The sequence below is a fragment of the Brassica rapa genome, chromosome A06 (genome assembly GCF_000309985.2).
Source record: "Brassica rapa cultivar Chiifu-401-42 chromosome A06, CAAS_Brap_v3.01, whole genome shotgun sequence".
Lineage (NCBI taxonomy): Eukaryota > Viridiplantae > Streptophyta > Magnoliopsida > Brassicales > Brassicaceae > Brassica > Brassica rapa.
In genome coordinates this window covers 26,481,626-26,503,497 of record NC_024800.2, presented here as the reverse complement: position 1 = coordinate 26,503,497, position 21,872 = coordinate 26,481,626, and the positions used below count along the sequence as shown (strand labels likewise).

Here is a 21,872-nt window from a genome sequence, read left to right as displayed (position 1 = left end):
CCGGTGCGATAAATACAATAAATACAACGTCACTTGGTTTACTTACATTTTCACGTGGCCACTATCGCATTGTGTGGACTCCACAGTATCTGACAAATCAATTATTTTACTTGTCTATACGCTTTAACGTTTCTAAAATTCTGAAAAAGAAAGTTTGTTTTATAAATTTCGAGAATGACTTGTCGAAGCTATACGATCTCTCTGCTTGTCGTGTCACTTCCAATAAGGATCAATTTACAGTGTCGGTAAAGCAAATCGTCGCCACGCCACACTTGCAATAATCGATAGCGAATATCAAAACTTTTCATCATGGTTCAAAAAGATTTAAATTTCAAAAATCTATTAAATATTAAAATACTCAATTATGTAATAAAATAATCAATAATCTCGATCGTTCTTATACCACTTGTCACTTGAGTCTCTTTATATAGTGCCATCTTCCTCGTTAGCTCCCTACACACCTAACACTTGTTTCCTTCCGACTCTCTCTCTCCCTGAAAGTTTCTTTCTCTCTCTCAAAATGAAGCTCTCTATGCGTTTGATCTCAGCTGTTCTCCTCTTGTTCATGATATTCGTTGCCACAGGTTCATTACTCTCCTAACCAGTCTTTATATCTAACTATGCACATATGCATGAAAATATATGAATCTACATAATAGTATATCATTGTCATTTTTACGGATCTATATGTTTCTAGCGACTGCTCTTGCGAATCTTCGTAGAGAAAGTTGGTTTTTCGTGGCTTCTCATTCTCCCCTTCAATTCTGACTATAACTGGCTGTGGCCTGTGGGCTTTGGTTGTATATGTTTAGCAAAAAGACTCGTTCTTCCGTTAACTCTTAAGATGAATAACGCACCATGCATGAGAAGATGAAACTAAGCTATGGTCTAAACTGTGTGTAGGGATGGGTCCAGTCACAGTGGAGGCACGCACGTGTGAGTCGAAGAGCCATAGGTTCAAGGGTACATGTGTGAGCTCAACAAACTGCGGAAACGTGTGTCACAACGAAGGTTTTGGCGGAGGTAAATGCCGTGGTTTCCGTCGTCGTTGCTACTGCACCAGACATTGCTGATCTATCGATCGATTCTCATAACTCAAATCTACCATATCCATCGTCTGGTGTTGTTCCTTTCTATCTAATATTCCGTACAACACCATGTCGTACCGTACATGTGTGTGTAATATGTTTTCGAATAAGTCTCTGTTTGTGTGTTTTGTTTTTTTTTTGTAACGCAAGTGTTTTCAGTTCATGTAATGTTATATCAGTTTTATCGTTTTCTTTATCAAGAAGCCTCTACCGAGGTATTTAATTACGTTAAAGGTTATTAAGAGTTAATACTAGGTGAACGGTAAATCTGAAATAGTTGTAGGTCGATCAAAAAGAATCATACATTTTTTACCAAAAGAAAAGAAAGAAAAATCATACAGTTACTCTGAAAACGTTTATGGCGATAGGTCTTGGTACTAATAGTTTAAATAATACTACTTATGAAATAATCACAAAGTAATTCACTCTTGATAAATATATTTAGTATTACTGATCCCTTTTAAACAAAAAATAAATATATTTACTGATATTGTTTCGCAGTGTACCTAGTAGCAAATGTAGCGTTAAGCCTACAACGCGTGTCCTTTGTGTTATACAGGAGCTGTACACATGTACAGATGTACTACTGCCTTTTTCAAAAGTCATTTAAACAATTTTACTATATCTTTTGCATTATTTTGACACTAAAACACTTCTGGCTTGACCCCAGTCTTTAACACAAAACGTATAATAATATGCCGACAAAAAAATGATACATATATATACGTTACATTCGTGATCTTTGAACAAGACCTTTTTTTTTTTTTCCATCTAAAGTTTATTAAAGACAAAGCCAGAAGACCAAGCCCAAAAACGTAAACAGGAGTACAACTATGAGGCCCAAACACAGTAGGGCTACCGAAACCGTAAAACTTATTGGGCCCTAAGCCCAAACGATCTAACCCACAAAGGCGCCTCTTTCTCCCCGCGAGTTGCGTGAAGAGTACACGTGTCGAAATCCTCCCTGCGAGGGACACGCGTCACCAGGCCGCCACGTCTTGACCACGTCACAAAGCTCTTCATCGGCATGCATACTCCGCCGCCGCAATAATCGGACCACCACCGGAAGAATACAACAGCTTCTGCCGGGATCAGAGCAAAAGCGCGACTCGACTCAACCATGGAGCCCAAAACCGATGAAGACCTATAGAACACAAACACCATCGATCCATGCTTTAAAAAACAACAACAATCATCTTCGATCGATCCGAAAAATCATACAGATTTTCAGATCGAGAGTCGATTGGACAGGGGAAGAGCAAAAGCGTAGATCGAGAACTTATCACCGGAACAAACCGGAGAAGAGCCGGCGAAAGAACGGTGCTATCAGAGCCACCGCTTTCCCGGAGACGAAAGCTGGCGGAATCGGTGCTATCAGAGCCACCGTTTCCCGGAAACAGAAGCTGGCGATAGCGGTATAAAGAGACACACCGCTTCCTAGAATCGCGCTTACTAACCGGAAATGAGTTGGAAACTCCGGTAGAAGTCTCCTTTCAATCCTTCCTCTGTGACAGATCTAGAGAGAAGACAGAGCGAAAGGAGAGAGAAAGACTGCTTGTTGTGTTATCATTCATTCTTTGAACAAGACCTACATTCCCTTTTGTTGGCATGTGATATATAATTTTTTTTTCAGAAAGGGATGCTATTTTCCAAGTTCAAATTGATAGATAAACGGGTCCTTATCGTTCAGCATCAGAAATGTCTGGTGCAGTAGCAGCGATGAGAGGCTTGGAGGCATGGTTTGCTACACCGATGAGAGGCTTGGAGGCATGGTCCTCTAGTTTTTTTTTTTTGAAAAAGGGCTTTCAAATTAAAATGCAAGAAAATACATGTACACTCATAAGTGGCATGGTCCTCTAGTTGACAAAAAAAAATCGTTATTCATCAGTCCCGGGTAAATAGCGGACATCATACGATGGAGGCATGGTTTACTACACGACAGTTCATATTTTTTCTCAAGTAGATTATTCTTATTTTTTTACCAAGAAGTAGATTATTCTTTTAAATTCAAATTTCAGCACAAAAAATATACATGGTAAAAAATGCATTTTTTGTTTCAACTATTTTAACATTGTTTTAAAATGTTATTTTCCACGTAATAGCTTAAATAACTAGAGATAAACACTAAGATATATTTCTATAATACCAATTTTTTACTAATATAGAAATATTATATAAAACCCAAAAAACGGGAGTACAATTTCGATTACAATCTGATTTCAACCAAAGCTTATCTAGTTCAAATATTATAGCACTGACTTCGCATCAACCACCTAAACAGACACATTCCGCTGGACTATTCTAAAATCTCCAAATGATTCAGTTTTTATTCTCAATCAATGTCGCAGATTCTGGAAACGGTGGGTTTAACCTTGTTTCCTCGGATGTCGGTCTTCCATGTTCAACACCTGAAATAGCTGGTCTCGGAGAGCTTGTCAAGGCCTATAATCTCCATTGGCGATGAAGCACAGGACGAGAAATTGAGGGAAGAGTTACAAGAAACAATACCTAAGGATGAGCCACTGCAAGCTATACCGCCTCGCCAACCGGCCACAGACAAACAGAAACTGAGCACACAAATATCCGATCATGAACGCAAGTTGGCAATCCCGCAACCACCAAAAGAGCGGCTTGAACTCGCCACTACAACCAATTTGGTGACGCTTCCGAACCTGCACAGATAAGTCTTCTGCACCACCACGAATGACAAAGATTCACCCACACACTAGGATGTGAGATACACCTTAGTGTATTTGGAATATAAGATCCACTAGTATAATTGATACGATTTAAATCTGCACTAAATCTTATTGGTTCGGATCTTCGGTTCTATGAATGTATCCGCGGCTAAGTGGGGTATAAACAATGAATGTGGAAATCGTCTTTATCAATCTTTTTTGGTTGAATGTTTGAGATGTACATGTATTCTTGTGGCTTTAAAGCCTTACATTAACGGATTATGGGATTGAAGCCTTGCATTAATTGGATTATTTTGGCAGGGTATCAATATCTTTTACTCCCTCTGTTCCTGAAAGTAGGATTTTCTAGATTTATTTTTTGTTCCAAAATGATAGATTTTCTAAAATTTTAAAGTACTTTTAGTAGTAAATGTTGAAAAGTTGTATACTTTTAAGAAACATTAATTGAAAATTTTGAATTGGTTGAATACTATTGGTTGATATTTATTGAAAAATGTATAGTAAAATAAATAATAAGTTTAATTGTAAAAACTTAATTGTTTTCTTAATATGCGTGAATACTCTAGAAAATCTTTCTTTCGGAAACAAAGGGAATAGTGGATTGTGCTTAACGTATTTGTATAGAAGTTTGTGCACTAAACTACTGTATTAAAGCAAATTAACAATATTTTTTTGAAGCTGGAAGATAAATTGTAAGGTTGTTTCTCAAAATAATACAAACTGTTGTTTCTAAGAATAAATAAAAAACTAAAGTAAACTGTAAGGTTTTATTAATTTGATTATATAGTTGATTGGTGAGCCTTTAATTACGACTGCTCCTTTGTGCAAATGTTTAGTTGGTTCACGTTTCGTTTCTATTTTTTCTGAGGCCTTAAACTATTTATTTTCATTAGTCAAAGAAAAATTCGTTTACCAACAAAAAGATTCAACCCCCCCCCCCCCCTCTTATATATAGTGCCTACTTTTTTTTTCATTTTCTTAATTCCCATTGAAACATTTGTATATTTGTCTCTCTTGAAATGAAACTCTCTCTGCGTTTGGTCTCAACCATTCTCCTCTCGTTCATGCTACTCCTTGCCGCAGGTTCATAACTCATCTTCTGCAGTATGTATCTATTAGTGAACTCCATATCTTAATATTCATCATTTAGTTTGGTTGATAACGTATAAAACTTCTAAATTCAACTAATAATAAAAAAGAAATCAACGTCGAGAATACAAATACCCTCGTGGGAAAGAAACGTTTTTTTTTTTTGTCACAAACACTAATATTTTTAGAACAAATATCCGGTCCGATCCTTTATATGCATATATATACATATATTTATTATATAAGTTATATAAATATTATATTTTATAAAAGTTATACAGTATTTTTTTTACTAAATTTATTATATTAGTTATTTGAATTTTGAAAAGTAAGTAACTTTATTATTTTATATTATTTTGAATTTTTTTTTTATCTTTTAATTTATTTTTACGGATAGAGTTGGATATCTAATCAAAAATCTAAAATTTTTTGGGGACACCAAATATCCAACTAGCTACGGATCAAATCGAATCGAATAATTGATTATTCAAACGAAACGAATCGGATCAAACCCCTACTTAAAATATATTTCTTTTAGAGTTTTTTCTTCTGTTCACCACTAAAATATTACCAATAAAAATTTGCAAATATATATTTTATTTATGAAAAAGTATAAAATTAAATAGTATTAATTGCTGAAAAATGAAGAAAAAACATTAACATCATTAACGTTGTAAACAAAACTTTAAACTATAAACACCATCAGCAAAACCCTTAAATCTAAATCTTAAATTCTAAATCCTAAACTAAGAATCCTAAACCCCAAAACCCAAAATCAAAATATTAGGGTTTAGAATTTAAGGTTTAATTTTTTGTTGACGGCGTTAACAACGTCAAAAAAAACTTCAGCACTAAATACTACTTTTTTGTTATTTTTGACTTTATTCATAAATAGAATATGATCTGATAAATTTTTATTAACTATCATTTTAGTGATCAATGCACATATTCAGAGGGATAAACGAAGAAAAAGTGGTTCTTTAGGTTTTCTTTGAGAGCTACCTAAAAACAATTTTCAGAAGAAAAAAACTCTAAACATTTTAAACACGCTAAACTATATTGTTAAATTATTTTATGGGAAACCGAGAAAACTTATTATATACAATATATTACTAAAAATCCTTAAAATTTATATACAGTAGTTTCCCAATGTATATGGCTTCGAATATCTTATTCTTTCGACTAGCCCTGGATCTAATTATAAGCATGTAACATATACGTGAGTATGAAAATAATTTACTTACAAGCCAATGCATGATGCATGTATTCCACATTTTTGTTATATATAATAACATTTATGAATGTTCTTAGTTAATTATGTTTATGCCTTTAACAAAAAAAATAAAATAAAAATAATTATGTTTATGCTTCAAAATGAAAATGTTTTATACTTTGGTGGGTTAATTTTGTGATCTAGGAATGATTCCAGTGGAAGCCAGAACGTGTGAGTCACCAAGTACCAAGTTTCAAGGAGTGTGTCTCAATGCAAAGAACTGTGCCGGTGTTTGCACTGGCGAAGGATTCACAGGAGGTCAATGCAGTAGTCTTAAGTGCTACTGCACCAAAACCTGCTAGATTTATAAAATGTCACGAAAATGTAAAAATCTTTTTTTTTGTGTGTAAAAATCATTTTTTTTTGGTCTTTAATCATACTATTGATACAAAATTAGATATCGTATGCTTGAATATCAACGTACACTTAGTAACTTATATCAAACCAGAAAAATGATTCTATAATATATATACTTATTTATGCTTGCATATATGTTCTCTTTTATAAAAAAAAAAAGAGAGTTAGATTACATACGTATTTGTGTCGCAAATTTTCAGATATTGATTAAAATCTTATTATTTGATTCTTAAATTATGTTGATTTATAAAATCAAGGAATAATTACCTTTTGAAGAATTTTATATTTGATACAAAGATTTAGGTCTATAACCAGTCAATATAAGTCTTATATCTGGATATTTTAAATTATTGATTATTTAAGCTCTCATTATTCATAACCAAAATAAACTAGGGTAATTAAGGCGGTGAACATTGTTCAAAATTTTACTTATTTTACTAACACATGATGAAGAAGTAAAGCTTTCGTGGCAGCTATTATAAGCAATACAACAAAAAGTATCCAACTAATAGTAATATTCTCTAAAAGTTTCCTTAGTCCAAGTAAATATGAAGACAATGAGTTATTCTTCTCTATCGTTCTTACATACACATTGAGTCCTTGCGTATATATAATGCCACCCTCTTCTAAGTTCCCCCATTAGCTTCTTATACAACACTTACTTTCAACTATTCTTTCTCTCTTCCCCCGAAAAATGAAGCTCTGCGATATGATATTTCGCGATATATCGTGAATTAGGGAAACAGTTTGTTGTAATTTTTGTTCTCTCTCTACTATCTTCTCATCTATTATCTATACATCAATTAGTGGCATGTTAGTAAGGATTCTGGTCTGTGTTTTTAGTTAATCTTTCGGATGATCCATGTGACAAGTGACAACCAAAAAAAAATTCGAGTTCTCCATCTAGCATGAACCAAAAAAATTAACATATTATGTCGAGATTATATCGTACGTTAATTAGGGAAAAGCTTTGTTAATTTTTGTTCTCTTAATCTCTACTATTTCTCTTTTCAACATAATTAATGGATTTTTAGTAAGCAATCAAGTCTGTGTATTTTTTGGCTTGCCCATTTGACAACGAAAAAAAAATCGGATTCTCCGTCTAATAATACGCTCAAAAGATAATTATGTATATATGTGCACTGTGACTAAAGAATTGTTATCATCACCGCGTAAAAAAGAAGGCAAACAAGTTAAGGCACAGTAAACTATTTCGTAACTGTAAAGTTTACCCATTGGTGCTGCCTGCTGGTGAATTTTTTTTGTCAAAAACTTACCAATTTTAGTATGGGTGATTTTGCTGTATAACCATATTAAGAAAAAAACAAAGAATATAGCCATGTGTTGAGAAATGTGTCAATTTACCACATTATTGGACATTATAATCTTTTACGAGTGCGTGAATGTGTGTATATCAAACGTTACAACCAAATACTATTTATTTATGTTGTCAATATATAATGGATTATTTCAAACATAAATGTAACAATAGAGAATAATATAATTTCTTTAGTACTATTTATTTATAGGGTTCAATGCAATTTAATCAGTAGACAATATGAACAAGCATATTTATTCGTAGGACAAGTGTTTAATGTAAAATAAATTATGTGAAATAACATAATTAGCTGATATATTACAAAATAAACATATATCATTCTATATTTGATGACCATATAGTATAGCATGTGAAAATATATATATGAAAAAAAATATTGAGAGTAAGGGGAGAGGAAGAAAAGCGAAGACGGAAATGATAAAAAATGAAAAGAGATTTTACAGAAGAAGCTGGAAAAAAGTATAATGTCTAATAAATAGAAGAGTATAAAGAACATGATGAGATGATGAAAAAAAAGAGGAAAGGAGTACAAAGAGGAAAATGGAGAGAGAGAGAGAGAGAGAAGTAAGAGGAGAGAAGAGGCGGGGGAGGGGTAGGAGTGAAGAGAGAGAGAATTTGGGAGGAGAAAAAGAGGAGAAAGAAAAAGTGCAATTTTTATTTTATAAATTATTTTATACTTTTAAATAGAAAAGAATACAATAATATAATTTTTGAACATTATATATTATAGAGAGAGAAGGAAAAAAGAAATGAAAGAGAGAGGGAGAAGGAAAAGAAAAAGGGATATGTGGATGGAGATTGGGGAGGGAGATTGAGGAAAGATGAATTTTATCACTACTATTCTATATAACTTTATGTAATAGAATAGAACAAAACTTTATTATTATTGTATATATTCAATTTTATAAATATATGTTAGTTTTACAAAATTCAAAATGTCATATACGAAAAAAATCTATGTTTCTTATAAGTATATAAGAAATTCAAATTATAATTTTTCAAACTTATAAAGTTAATTAAAAAGAGATGTGAAAATGAGAAAGTGTAATATGACAAATAATATATAAATATCATAATCTATTTTTTGTTATGGTTATACACTTGGTTTTTATTCCACTATGTACATGATCCCAAATTTCCCTTTTAGTATTTTACCCCTCACAGAAATATGTGTATTAATTCAATCATTCAAATAGTCAAATTGATTCCACAAAATATGATATATATGCCAACTACGACCCATAGTTACTTTAATTATATTTTTGTTTTTAACCTATTTGAATCTAATATATTACTGTTCATTTCCATTTGGTAGAAAAACTGATTAGCAGCATGAGTTTATTTCTTGTTGATTATGTGAATTTTCACAATAGTAAAAATATGATTTTGTAGATGGTTTTTGCTTCTTTTGCTTTTATATCAAAAGTTTAATATTTTTTTTTTTCAAAAGCTTTCATATTTATCGCTTTCATCATTCTGATTACAGTTCGCGGATATAGTTTTAAAAGGGACAATTATGGTAATACGTTATACAGTTTCACCACGTACTAACCATCATTTCACAATTTATATTTACATAATTACATATAATATTTTTTTTGTAATTATGTGTTTTAATCTTTTCATATATATTAAGAAAAATTAAATATATTCTAATCTTTATTTTTTAATAACATCTGAATTTTATTGATATCAAATCTAACATATTACATAAAGCAAAATTTTACAAAACATGTTAAAAAAAAACTTTTAATAGAAACATCGATGCTTCCTAACGCATTCGTAGAATATGCCGATTCGCTAGTTTTTTTCCACTTCGTTGTTGGTCTTGTAAGATTTTTTTGCGGCTCTCAATTTTTATGAATAAATATTCTTTTCTCTAAAAAGATCATTGGATGCGATCCATCTGTTACACCGCAATCCGTCCCAAACATTTTCGCTGCAGGAGATAATATGCTGCAGGAAAAAACATGCTATGTTGTATCTGTCCATGGCATTGATATTTATTTATTTATTTTTCTGATTAAAGTTTTATCATTCATACTTTTACATTCTAATTTATGTTTTAGTTTCAAAAACAAATACATTAATTATACTCTACAACGTCAATCATTTCAATACAAAACCAAAATTTAAAACATCAATTATTCAAAAAATACGGAGGGAGTATTATTTTTGGGTTCATTATGGATACTTCATTTTCTAAAACCACATACATGAGCTTACAATTACAAATCTCTCTACAATATCCCAACTCCCAAGCCTCTGTGCTATGACATAGCCTACGGTGAGGGGTTGCTAGCAAAGCCATGTGCTGCGAAATAGATGGTGACTGGTGGGTGTGAGATAGTTTAGGGTCGCACTGATGGTTCTGTGACAGGAAAAATGCACGGCTGCGTGTTGACTTCGGTAAATAGATTAATGATGGTGGTGGTGGTGGCTCTGGGGAAACTGATGTGGCAACGATCTGACATGTGTGTTTGGAAGGAGTGTGTTGTTGATTTTGATATGCAATTGTCAAAAGATAGATGATCAAGTCGATGAGCTCAAGATCATTTCCATTAGAACTTGAAGTAAGGATATTAGGAGAAACGGTGCCATTGTGTATAGTTTTGGAAGAAAAAAAAGTGTAGTTTTGGAAAGAGTATGCACTTATTTCACTAATTGGTTTTACGGGCAAGCTTCTATAGCTTGTCTGTAAAACAATATTTATTACAAGTAAATCTACTAAATCGAAATAAATTGTTGGAGGTAATGGGTGTAGAACTTTGAACACATCTATGTTTATGTCTAGGTGAATAGAATTTTTATTTTCTAGTAGAAACATCTACCTTACTGCGGCCTGTTAGAACATCTCTAACTCCATTTCATTTTTTCTTTTAAAGTGGAGTAAAAACTCAATTTCATATCTCATTCCATAATAGAATTTATTCCATAAATGAAATAATATATTTCTTATTTGTTCATCACTTCATTATGGAGTGAAAAATAGAATTGGATTAGAACATTTTTACTCCATATTAATTTTACTCATTTTTGGAGGAAAAAATAGAGTATTATATTGAAGATGTTTTTAGTCACTTAAACCTGCAGTAACGAATTATATGCTGATGTGTGTAGATAATTCACACACAATTGAAAATAGTATAAACTGATGATTTAATTGAAATATATGTAAACAAAGTAGTATACGAATCTGAAAGCTTTCAATTTTTGTTTGGCAACACATTCATAATCTTCAAAACAAAGAATGTAAAGACTTAAATTTGTTTAACCTTCTCTGTGACTACATACATGAAAATAGTTTTCACCGTTTCTGCATAATGGAAAACTAGAATTTGTTTTTCACTTTTAAATCATCAATAAAAGAAATTACATTCTGGGGTAAAAAGAAGAAAAAAAGAAATGTACACAACAAAAATTAGGACTTTTGATTGGTTCCTCAAAGCAACAAATACAATAAACAATGAAGAACCTTCAAGGACATTAACCTATCTGTAAGCAAATCAACTTCATAATCATATTCACTCTCTTTCTCTCATCTTTTGCATAGCTCAACACTTCAGAGCAGAGCTCAAAGTCTGCAACAAAAAGACTTATCACAGACACAACTCAGAGTTTAATATCACAAATCCCCAATACTAGATTTGTTTTCATACCTCAGCTCTTACAGCTTCTCCTTGGATGATTAGCTGATAGATTCTCAGGAGAAGCTCAGTCTGAAGATTCAACATTTTCGTTCATTTTCTCCAGACGAGACAAGGCTTGGATCCGAAAACCTGAACCGGTCTGACAAGAGCATAAAGATTGCATCTTCCTGAGTTTCACATGTCTGGAAGTGCGTTATTCTTATCACTGGTCAAAAGCTGGTGCTTCATCAAATAACCCTGCAACTCTACAGCTTCATCTACGCATCCAAGCTCATAGTGTTTCTTCAAGACACTAACACACAAAACCTCGTCAGGTACAATCCCTTCCCCAATCATTTCCTCAAGGAAGGATCTCGCTTTCTGCAACTGGTTGCACTGCGATAACCCCCAGACCAATGAAGTGTAAGCAAGCAAATCAAGCTTCATACCAATCTCATCCATCCTGTCTCGTAAAGCCAAAGCCTCTAACACATTCCCTTGCTTCAAGTTCCCATCCATTAACGATGTGTATGCTGTTCTGTCTGGAACTAGACCCTCTTGAGCCATTTCTTCAAAAAGACTCGTTGCGGCATCAACTTGATTCACTTTACAGAGACCATCAATCATCGCTGTGTACACTGCTGCATTAGCTTGTAGACCAAACTCTTCACTCATCCTCCCAAAATAATCAATAGCCTTGGAAACTAACTTGTTCTTGCACAATCCATCAATCAAAACGCAAAAGGTAACAACAGTGACGTCAATATCAAGTTGTAGCATCTCTTCTAGCAAATGCAATCCCTCTTTGGGGTTTCCAGACTTGAAGTAAGCGTCCATTAACGTTGTGTAGATCAACGTATTCGCTTTGATTCCATCCTCCTGCATCTCCTTCATCACTACCTTAGCTGCTTCTATCTTCTCTACACCACACAAACCCCAAATGAAAGTTCCATAGAGGAGCAAATCCGGTTTAATACCTCTCCCTTTTAACTCGTTCAGAAGCTCTAACGCTCTCTCCATGTTTTTGGTCTTTACAAATCCATGAATCAAAGCGTTGTAACTCGCAAGATTCGGAACCACACCAGCTGCAACCATTTTGCCAAAAAGCTCTTCAGCTTCTTGCATCCTCTCAGCATCACAAAGACCATCGATCAATGCAGTGTAGGTCACCACATTCCACTCCACACCCGCCTCCAACATCTCATCACCCAGCCTAAAAGCATCCGTTAGATTACCAATTTTACACTTGGCATCAATGAGAGAAGTGTAAGTAAACTCATTAGGCACAAGACCAACTCTTCTCATGTCAACATAAAACTTCAATGCCTGTTCCATCATACCCTCCTTACAGAAACCATCAACCAAAGTGCTGTAAGTAACAACGTTCGGTTTAACCCCACTCCGCTTCATCTCCCTGTAGAACCCCAAACCCTTAGGCAACACTCCATTTTTACAGAAACAATTAATCAGCGAGTTAAACGTTATAACATCAGCCTCAATACTCATACACTTCATCTCCTCGAAAACGCAAACCGCATCATCTAACAAACCAACCTTCCCATACCCATCAATCATAGAGTTATACGTAACAGTATCAGGAACCAAACCTCTCAACTTCATCTCTTCAAAGAACCTTCTCGCAGCTTCAACATCTCCTTCTTTAAACATACAATCTATCATTATATTGTAAGTAAACACACTCGGCTTCGAGCCAGCACCAATCATATCCTTAAAAAAACTCTTCATCCCTTCCCTCTTCCCTAACTTCCCAAACCTCTGAAGCAAACCGTTGCAAGAACGAGTCTTTGGGAAAACCCTAAACCTCTTCATCTTGGAGAAACACTGCAAAGCCTCCTCGACCATGTCAAGATCAATCAAAACGCTGAAGAGAGCATCAAAGACACCAAAACCAGGGACACAGACGTTCCTCGTGGACCAAAGAGCGTCGAAAACATCGCAGTTATGTAACTGAACCATCTCTCTAAGGATGCTGTTAGCATCGTGATACATTCTAGAACAAAAGAGAATGTGCGCTATGATACAGTATGACTCAACGGTGTGGTTAGACCCGGTTCGGTTCGTTGACCATTTGAAGAGCTTGAGGGCTAACCTAGGGTCTTGTTTCAAATCAAGGAGGAGCCTTGGGACATGGACTGGATCAAAAAGGTTGTTGATTTGGGGATCTTCCCATAGATCGTTCTTGACGACGTTACGGATCCAGTCTCTGTTGGAATCTAGAGGGTGTGTTTTGGTGACGAAAGGGTATCGAATGACGCAGAGGAAGCTCGTGAACCAGACGAAAGGGCAGGAGACAGAAGAGAGAGGGAAACAAGGGCTTACACGGCGAGGGAACCTGCGATTAACGTGGATGAAGTTGCGGAGAGAGCAGAGCATTTTGAGGAGGAAGTGCAGAGCGAATACAATGAGCCTCATCGTTTTAGCTCGGAGACATTGTATTACTCAGATATTCGATTCGACTGAAGAGGAGGGGGGAGGTGAAGGTGGAGGAGGAAGAGGAAAGTAGGGTTTATGAACGAACGAACTCTCTGGGTTTTGTTGATGTGTCTTCCCTTAGGACTAATGCTGTTTCGTTCTGTTCTTTTTGTTTAGTTTGGTAAGTTATGGACTCTTAATGGGCCTTTGTGTGCAAGCTATACCGGCCCAATGTAAGGTTTCTAATTATTAGGTCATTATTGTAAGTGGATCAGTGAGATTACTTTTTAAGTGTTTACGAAAAGAAATAGTAATTAATATACAGTAGAGTCTTTATAAATTAATAATGTTGGGATTTTAAATTTTATTGATTTACAGAGATTTTAATTTTACAAAAGTTTTTTTATTTAGATTTCTCATTTTAAAATATATTTATTCTAAGATGAAAAAAATATTCGATTTTAGTGTATTGACATTAATTGTTATTTTTTAAAATTTGACATTTATATTAATTTTATTATATTATTTGGTGTATGTAATATATATTGCATAGAGCTTAAATGTGATTTTAGATAGAGTATTATAAAATCTCATCAAAATATATTAAGTATTAAAAAATATAAAGATAATTCTATTGTGAATATAAAACAATTCATATAATAATGTTGTTAAGACAACAACAACAATAGGCTATTTATATCTCATTATTTTGTACCAACAATGATTCATAATTCTCTGCATGAGGATTATTACATTCAGCTTAATATCAATAAAATAGTCGTTATAAGAAAAACAATGAAGGCACTATGCATGTTTTTCGGATTTGTTCAATGTTTCTCTTTTTTTTTTTTTTGATAATCTAGGTATCCGGACCTCTCACTTAGTCCGACTATCTCACCGCGTCCAACCGGAACTGGCGAGGAAGGTTTTGGAGACCAAACGAAAATCATGTTAAATCCGTTGTGGCCGGGGCTCGAACTCGTGATGGCGGGTACCTCAGCCGAGATTCCTTTACCACCAGACTACGAGACCCAGTTTATATTTCTCTCTTTTAGCTGCTTGACGATTATTCTTTGCTTCAGCTGCTGTTTTGTCTACGATTGCAGCTAGTTTTTTTATTAGCCGGTCTAGTCCTAGTCTCTTCATCCTCTCAACTTCTACATGCAATGTCGATTCTTATGCATGCTTAGATTATGATTAACTCCATTCTCTTAATTAGGATCTTAGCTTCGTTTAAGAGAGGGTTCTTAACTTTTTTTTAATTTTAACTAAGAAAAACTAAGAACCTTCTCTTAAATAAGAAACATAAGAACCGTCTCGAAAAGTGTAAAAAAAAATATATCAAATTATGAGTTAAAAATCTCAATTAAGAAACCAAGGTTAATCATGCCCTTATAAGCTAGATCCCCTTCTTTTTTTACCCAAATAAATTATATGACGTCTAACAAGCATTAAAGGATAAGGTAAATCATGCAATGGCCGAAGTCTTTGAACATTGTATTAGAAGACGAATAGAAAACAAAGTAGAAAATGTCAGTACAGTAGCATGCAAGAAACAAACAAAGGTAAATTAAAAATCATCTCTTTCTTTCCTTAGTTGATTTGCACTAAGCTTGGAAGATAAGAAGACGAGCACACCAGTGGGGGACGAGTCTCAGTCGGACATTTTCTAAGACCCTCATATAATCCACAATATCCATCTCCAACGGTCATAGCCCTGTGGTACCGACGTGTCTTTGAGGGTTGGTCGTCTCTGCGTCCATCGAAAACCATTGCAGCTTTCTCCTCTTCGTCAATGATGAAACTCCCAACATGAGACAAATAACCATCATGTGGTGTCATATCTACGTTCAAAAACTTGCTCCAAGTCACCGCGTTGGGCTCAATCTTAGTAGTAACCCAAAACTCCAATGTCCCTATTGTATACAACCTTTCATATAGCACGGCGAGCTGATCTTCTCCAACACAAGAGAGTGTCACAGCTTCTTGTAAACTAGAGTGAAACGGAAGAGGCAGACGCTGTCCAAATCTCTCGTTTGTAAAATCAAAACAGATTAAAAAATCTTCAAGGTCTGATACCACTATACTTCCATCACCAGGTGGTATCTCCTCTTGAACAAAAAAATAAGTATTTCCTTTCAAAGACGCTCCGTTAGCATCATACTCTATTGCCAAGTCCGAAGTAACGTCAAGAACCTTCCAAGAATGAGATCTCAAGTCGTAGATTTCGACCATGAAAGAGAGTTTTTTGTTGATGATGTCATAATCATCAAAACATCTCAATATTTTGTGGTTACGGTTCTTGTCATACCCGAAAGCATACCTGTCGCATTTATGGAAATTTGTTCTAGGTTCAATCCACCTTGTTTGCCCCAAATAAGGGTTCCATACCACGAGCCTCGACTTGTCCTTGAGTACGCATAACAATAAGCCGTGGCAGTGAAAGACTTTGGATATCTCGACTTGATTAAGTATATCTATATGCTTTCTAGATTGATAAACTCCCCTATACTTGTCTTTGTGGAGATGGAATCTCAATGAATAGATCTTGTAATCCATCGTCATGAAACCTAAAACTTGCCGCTTTAATTTTGCTGCGTTACTCAAGATCCATTCTCTGGATAAAGCGTTCCATAACTTGCAAGTGGAACGCACCGCTCCAAGAGACGTTATTGGAAGCTTGGAGAGTATCTTATCGCCAACCAAGTCTAGTGGAAGATCGCTAAACCTCGTCACTCTTCCAACGTTCAACACATGTTTCTTACGCTTCTTTAGATTCGCTCTGGTCTTCAAACATTCCTTAGACTCTGCCTTACCTAAGTTCTTAGGTTTCTTCAAAGTTGCTTCAAACTGAAAAATTAAAAACACAAACAAAAGTCTAGTTAGGTTCTTAGAACAGACAGGAACATAGGGTTTAAGACAAATAGAGGAAGAAGAAAAGTCATTAGGAGAAAAATATTACTTTTGATGCGGGTTTGTTGCGAGACTTGCCCATGGAGAGAGAACTTGTGGAGACAAACTCTGCGTGTAACATGTTTTTATATGATTCTGGTTTGGGGGCATACTAATCCTTTCCTTTTTTTTTTCTTAACTTGCGATTAAAGTCATCATAACAGCTCTGTTTTTTACCTTTTTTCTTTTGCGATCGGGAGATTATTATCGTATATCAAATCACATGTAAACACATTGTAAGGTCTTATTGGCAGACAGCGTTTTGGAACAGACGGTGATGAAGTATCTAAACTGACCTTAACAGAACCGAGTCTGAACGAAACAAAATTATAAATCGTTGGTCTGAATTAACCGAGATCGTAACCGAACCAAACAAACCGGTTCACAGAAAATCTTCTCTGGTAAAAGAAAAGTACACTGTAGAAATAACCTTGCTTCCATGTGGAATATTACATAAAGACTTATTCTTAGGTCCACCCCCTAGGGTGAACCTCTAGGTTCACCAACCAATAAGATTGTCTTATTTTATATTCGATATCTTTTAAAAAAAGAAACAAAATATTGTCAAATTATATTATGTTTTTAAAATTAAAAGGTAAAAAAAAAAATTACAAAAAAAATATTTTACGTCGTCAGCATAACATTAAACCCTAAACCCTAAATTCTAATCCCTAAACCCTTAATCCTAAACCCTAAACCCTTGGATAAACCCTAAACTGTAGGATAAATCTTAAACTCTAGGATAAATCCTTAACTCTAAATCAAAATCACTATACACTAAAACATTCAAGCGTTTTGGGTTTAGGGTTTTAATCGTTTTTTATTTAGAGTTTAGGATTTATCCAAGAGTTTAGGGTTTATCCAAGGGTTTAGGGTTTACCCAAGGGTTTAGGGTTTATGATTTAAGGTTTAGGGATTAGGATTTAGGGTTTAGTGTTTTGTTGACAACATTAAAAATATTTTTTTTTTTAATTTTTTTTTTCTGTAACTATTATCTTTTTTTACTTTTTTATTTTAAAAACATAATATAATTTGAGAATATTTTGTTTCCTTTTTTTAAAAGATATCGAATTTGAAATAATGAAATCTTATTGGTTGGTGAACCTAGAGGTTCACCCTAGGGGGTGAACCCAAGAATGACTCTTACATAAATTGCCACTCAAATTTTAACTAAACCTAAAATCTTCATTAATGGTAATTTGATATTTTATTCAAAATTAATTCAACCATAAAATCATGAAAATATATCACGCTATCTAACCAGAATTTGTTACACGTATTATTGGTAACTATAAAAAGCAATAAAATTGCATCACATATATTGTTTTGGCAATCACTATTTATTATTAACTACAAATTAACCACGAAATCATGTAGTACCATCACTTTACCTCACGAGAAATCATGGTATCAAAAACTTCAAGATTTATTGGTAAGCTATAAACCAACGTGTAATAAAAATAGTATGTCCGGAAGCTTATAGTCAAGTGGTAAAGGAAAGGATTTGGAACGCCAACATGTTTCAGGTTTGATCTACCTGTTATGCGAAACGAAGTCATATTTTTTCTGGATACCTAACATAAATATGAGTTATTGCTTTCAATCCATTTGAATACTTGGAGAGATGGTCTATCTATTAGCTGCACTTCCCTTTAATGATTAGTTTGGACCCTTCCATAAGTCCGGAATACCTCCAAATTAATCTAAAAAAAAAAATAGTGGGCATCACCACATAATTACAAGAAATCAAACCTTCAGATTTATGAACAAGATCTCTTCTACAAAGTACCACTTGAAGCCAAAGCTATATGGACTGATGCAGAGATGGTTTAGTGCTCATTCCTAGTTTCAATTTTTTTTTGCAGTAGTTTTAAAGCTTTTTTGGAGTAGTTTTATACAAACTCATTCTCTGTACATACAATTTTTTTCTCATGATGATCAATAAACTTAATATTTCATCAGAAAAGATCCTTCAAATTTATTATTAGCTATAAACTAAACCTTGATCAATATTGTGTTTTATTTATATTTTAGTATTTATTTCATTTAAAGTCTAACAATACTCAATTGGTTGGATAACATGCTTAAGCATAACCATATTGAACCAGGACATTCACATTTTGCTATCAAGATAACATATAAGTTTTATTTATAATTTGAAATAAAATTAACAAAACTTATAAAATAATGTATGGAAACTATAAAAGTTTATGTTCAGTTTCTCATTTTTAGAGGATGTTGTTCCAGCCAATTACTTTAAATTAAAAAGTTCTGATACTAAATATTACAAAAATAAATCGATATTCATTTCTGATGACTACATACATTACATGTAAAATATTAATATTATATATTAATAATGTAGAATAATATATGTAAATAGTGTTATAGAAGTATATAACTTATTCTAAACAACAAGAAAATTCAAAATTTATAAAGTGAAAACATGCACGGGTCAAAACATTAGTTTTGTTATTAAATAAGACTTCTGCCCAAAACAAACCCTAACAAAGGCAAATCATATTAAAAATAGAGAAACCATATTTAAACCAAACAAGAACTTGACCCGTGCCCGCACCGGTATTGGTTATTTTATTTTTATAAATTATTTATTTTTCATTATTAGTGTTATATATTTTAGATGTATTGCTATATAATTAATTGTATTCAAAATATCAGGTAATATAGTTTTTGTGATACAAATATTCCAAATCCGTTTCAGATACACTGGTTATTTTCATGTTTTTAGGTTCCTATGCATCAGAACCGAACCATATAAACCTAAGAAGAACCAAAATAAGTATATTACCCGATCTTTTGAACAATTAATTCTATGTCTGGCTAAATTAAGTCAAATAAAAAAAATATTTAGTAAAATAGTTATATGGTGTGAAAAATTAATTGACAATATGTAATATTTTTTATTATTTTGATTTAAGTTATTATTTTGTTCACATAAACTATGTTTTTAATTAAGTGTTTGTCTACGTAATTTCTTACTGATTGAAATTAAGATAAAAATAGTAAAATAGACTAAATCGAACTTTTAACCATATGCAAAATCTGATTATTTCATATTTTGATTCTTAATTGGTACAAAGTTAATGTTGATTAACTAATAAATAAAAATCTGCAATATTATTATTATGTTAATATAATTAATGATGTGAAGTATTGTTAAAATAATATATTTAATAAAATAGTTAAGATGAACGAAAATATGGAAATAAAAAAATGTATTATCTATTGAAAATAAGGTTAGTTCTATAAGTGTAATTACAAAAATGACACTATTTTTTTTTTATTGCTATCCATGTTTCCAAACAAGTATTATACTTGTTATTCATATTTCCAAACAATTATTAAATATATTTCAATTTTAATAATATAAATACTCCTAGATTTATCCACACCCCAAACATATTCGAGTCAAAACTAACCAAGAAATTAAAAATCTTCTCTTTCTTTCCTTTTGCCCTAGTTAGTTGATTTGCACTAAGTTTGGGAGATAAGAAGACGAGCACACCAGTGGGGGACGAGACTCAGTCGGACATTTTCTAAGACTCTCAAAGTCAACATATCCATCTCCAACGGCCAAAGCCTTGTGGTACCGACGTGTGTTTGAGGGTTGGTCGTCTCTGTCTCCATCGAAAACCATTGCAACTTTCTCCTCCTCGTCAATGACGAAACTCCCAACGTGAGACAAATAACCATCATGTTGTGTTATATCCAATTTCAAAAACTTGCTCCAAGACACCACGTTGGGCTCAATCTTAGTAGTAACCCAAAACTCCAATGTCTCTAATGTATAAAACCGTTCATGCAGCACCGCGAGCTGATCTTCTCCAAAACAAGAGAGTGTCACACCTTCTTTTAAACTAGAGTGAAACGGAAGAGGCAAACGCGGTCCAAATCTCTCGTTTGTAAAATCAAAACAGATTAAAAAATCTTCAAGGTCTGATACCGCTATACTTCCATCACCACAAGGTGGTATTTCCTCTTGTGCAAAAAAATAAGTATTTCCTTTCAAAGACGCTCCGTTAGCATCAAAATCTATTGCCCAGTCCGAAGTAACGTCAAGAACCCTCCAAGAATGAGATCCCAAGTCGTAGATTTCGACAATGAAAGAGTGTTTTCTGCTGTCGATGTCATAATCATCAAAACATCTCAAGATTTTGTGGTTACGCTTCTTGTCATACCCGAGAGCATACATGTCGCATTTGTGAAACTTTGATCTAGGTTCAATCCACCTTGTTTGCCCCAAATAAGGGTTCCACACGGCGAGTCCTGAGTTGTCCTTGAGGACGCATAACAATAAGCCGTTGCAGTGAAATACTTTGGATATCTCAACTTGATTAAGTATATCTATATGCTTTCTAGATTGATAAACTCCCATATACTTGTCTTTGTGGGGATGGAATCTCAATGAATAAACCTTGTAATCCATCGTCATGAAACTCGAAAACTGCCGCTTTGATGTTGGTGTGTTACTCAAGATCCATTCTCTGGATAAAGCGTTCCATAACTTACAAGTGGATCGCACTGCTCGGAGAGAGGTTATTGGAACCTTGGAGAGTATCTTATCACCAACCAAGTCTAGTGGAAGATCGGTAAATCTCGTCACTCTTTCAACTTTAGCCACATGTTTCTTCTGCTTCTTTAGATTCGCTCTGGTCTTCAAACAATCTTTATACTTGCCCATGGAGGCAACTTGTGGAGAAAACTCTTGCGTGAAACATGTATTTATAACCTCTTTGATTCTGGCTTGGGGGCAATAGTAATCCTTTCCATTTTTTTTTAAACTTGCGACCAAAGTCATCATCACAGCTCGTTTTTTCCTTTTTGCGATTGGGAGATTAGTATCGTTTATCATCAGATGTACACACGTGGTGCGTTCTTATTGGCAGACAGTATTTTTGGAAACGGACGGTGATGAAGTATTTAAACCGACCTTAACAGAACCGAGTTTGAACGAAACAAAATTATAAATCCTTGACCTAGATCGCAACCGAA

The 21,872-nt window shown here is 33.8% G+C and overlaps 5 protein-coding genes and 1 long non-coding RNA gene across 7 annotated transcripts; 2 read left to right on the top strand and 4 right to left on the bottom strand.

Annotated features, from left to right (window-relative positions):
• Positions 1-441: 441 nt before the first annotated feature.
• On the top strand, positions 442-1,314 carry LOC103249170 (defensin-like protein 2). The gene is made up of 2 exons (XM_009103025.3): positions 442-584; positions 904-1,314. The coding sequence occupies exons 1-2, from the start codon at positions 521-523 to the stop codon at positions 1,071-1,073; spliced, it is 234 nt and encodes a 77-aa protein (XP_009101273.1). The 5' UTR covers positions 442-520; the 3' UTR covers positions 1,074-1,314.
• On the bottom strand, positions 1,091-2,885 carry LOC117125879. The gene is made up of 2 exons (XR_004448338.1): positions 2,677-2,885; positions 1,091-1,841 (listed from the first exon to the last, which is right to left on the bottom strand). It is a non-coding gene; the product is annotated as an uncharacterized LOC117125879 (long non-coding RNA).
• A 68-nt stretch (positions 2,886-2,953) lies between these two features.
• On the top strand, positions 2,954-8,512 carry LOC103827530 (defensin-like protein 10). Its single transcript, XM_009103023.3, has 3 exons — positions 2,954-3,047; positions 3,437-4,870; positions 6,294-8,512. Exons 2-3 carry the CDS (start codon positions 4,807-4,809, stop codon positions 6,449-6,451), a joined length of 222 nt encoding a protein of 73 aa, XP_009101271.1. The 5' UTR covers positions 2,954-3,047; positions 3,437-4,806; the 3' UTR covers positions 6,452-8,512.
• A 2,654-nt stretch (positions 8,513-11,166) lies between these two features.
• LOC103827529 (putative pentatricopeptide repeat-containing protein At2g02150) lies at positions 11,167-14,372 on the bottom strand. Of its 2 annotated transcripts, none has more exons than XM_009103022.3 (2): positions 11,505-14,372; positions 11,167-11,440 (listed from the first exon to the last, which is right to left on the bottom strand). In XM_009103022.3, the coding sequence occupies exon 1, from the start codon at positions 13,905-13,907 to the stop codon at positions 11,670-11,672; it is 2,238 nt and encodes a 745-aa protein (XP_009101270.1). In that variant the 5' UTR covers positions 13,908-14,372; the 3' UTR covers positions 11,167-11,440; positions 11,505-11,669. The 2 variants fall into 2 exon arrangements, with proteins under 2 accessions (XP_009101270.1, XP_009101269.1); XM_009103021.3 differs by having other exon boundaries at positions 11,167-11,426; positions 11,505-14,371.
• A 1,128-nt stretch (positions 14,373-15,500) lies between these two features.
• On the bottom strand, positions 15,501-16,859 carry LOC103827845 (F-box/kelch-repeat protein At1g24800; the record flags this gene model as incomplete). Its single annotated transcript, XM_033273583.1, has 1 exon — positions 15,501-16,859. A coding segment is annotated over one exon (1,359 nt), but the record flags the coding sequence as incomplete, so codon positions are not given.
• A 959-nt stretch (positions 16,860-17,818) lies between these two features.
• LOC103827844 (putative F-box protein At4g17200) lies at positions 17,819-21,819 on the bottom strand. The gene has a single exon (XM_033272937.1). The coding sequence runs from the start codon at positions 21,730-21,732 to the stop codon at positions 20,341-20,343; it is 1,392 nt and encodes a 463-aa protein (XP_033128828.1). The 5' UTR covers positions 21,733-21,819; the 3' UTR covers positions 17,819-20,340.
• Positions 21,820-21,872: the final 53 nt, after the last annotated feature.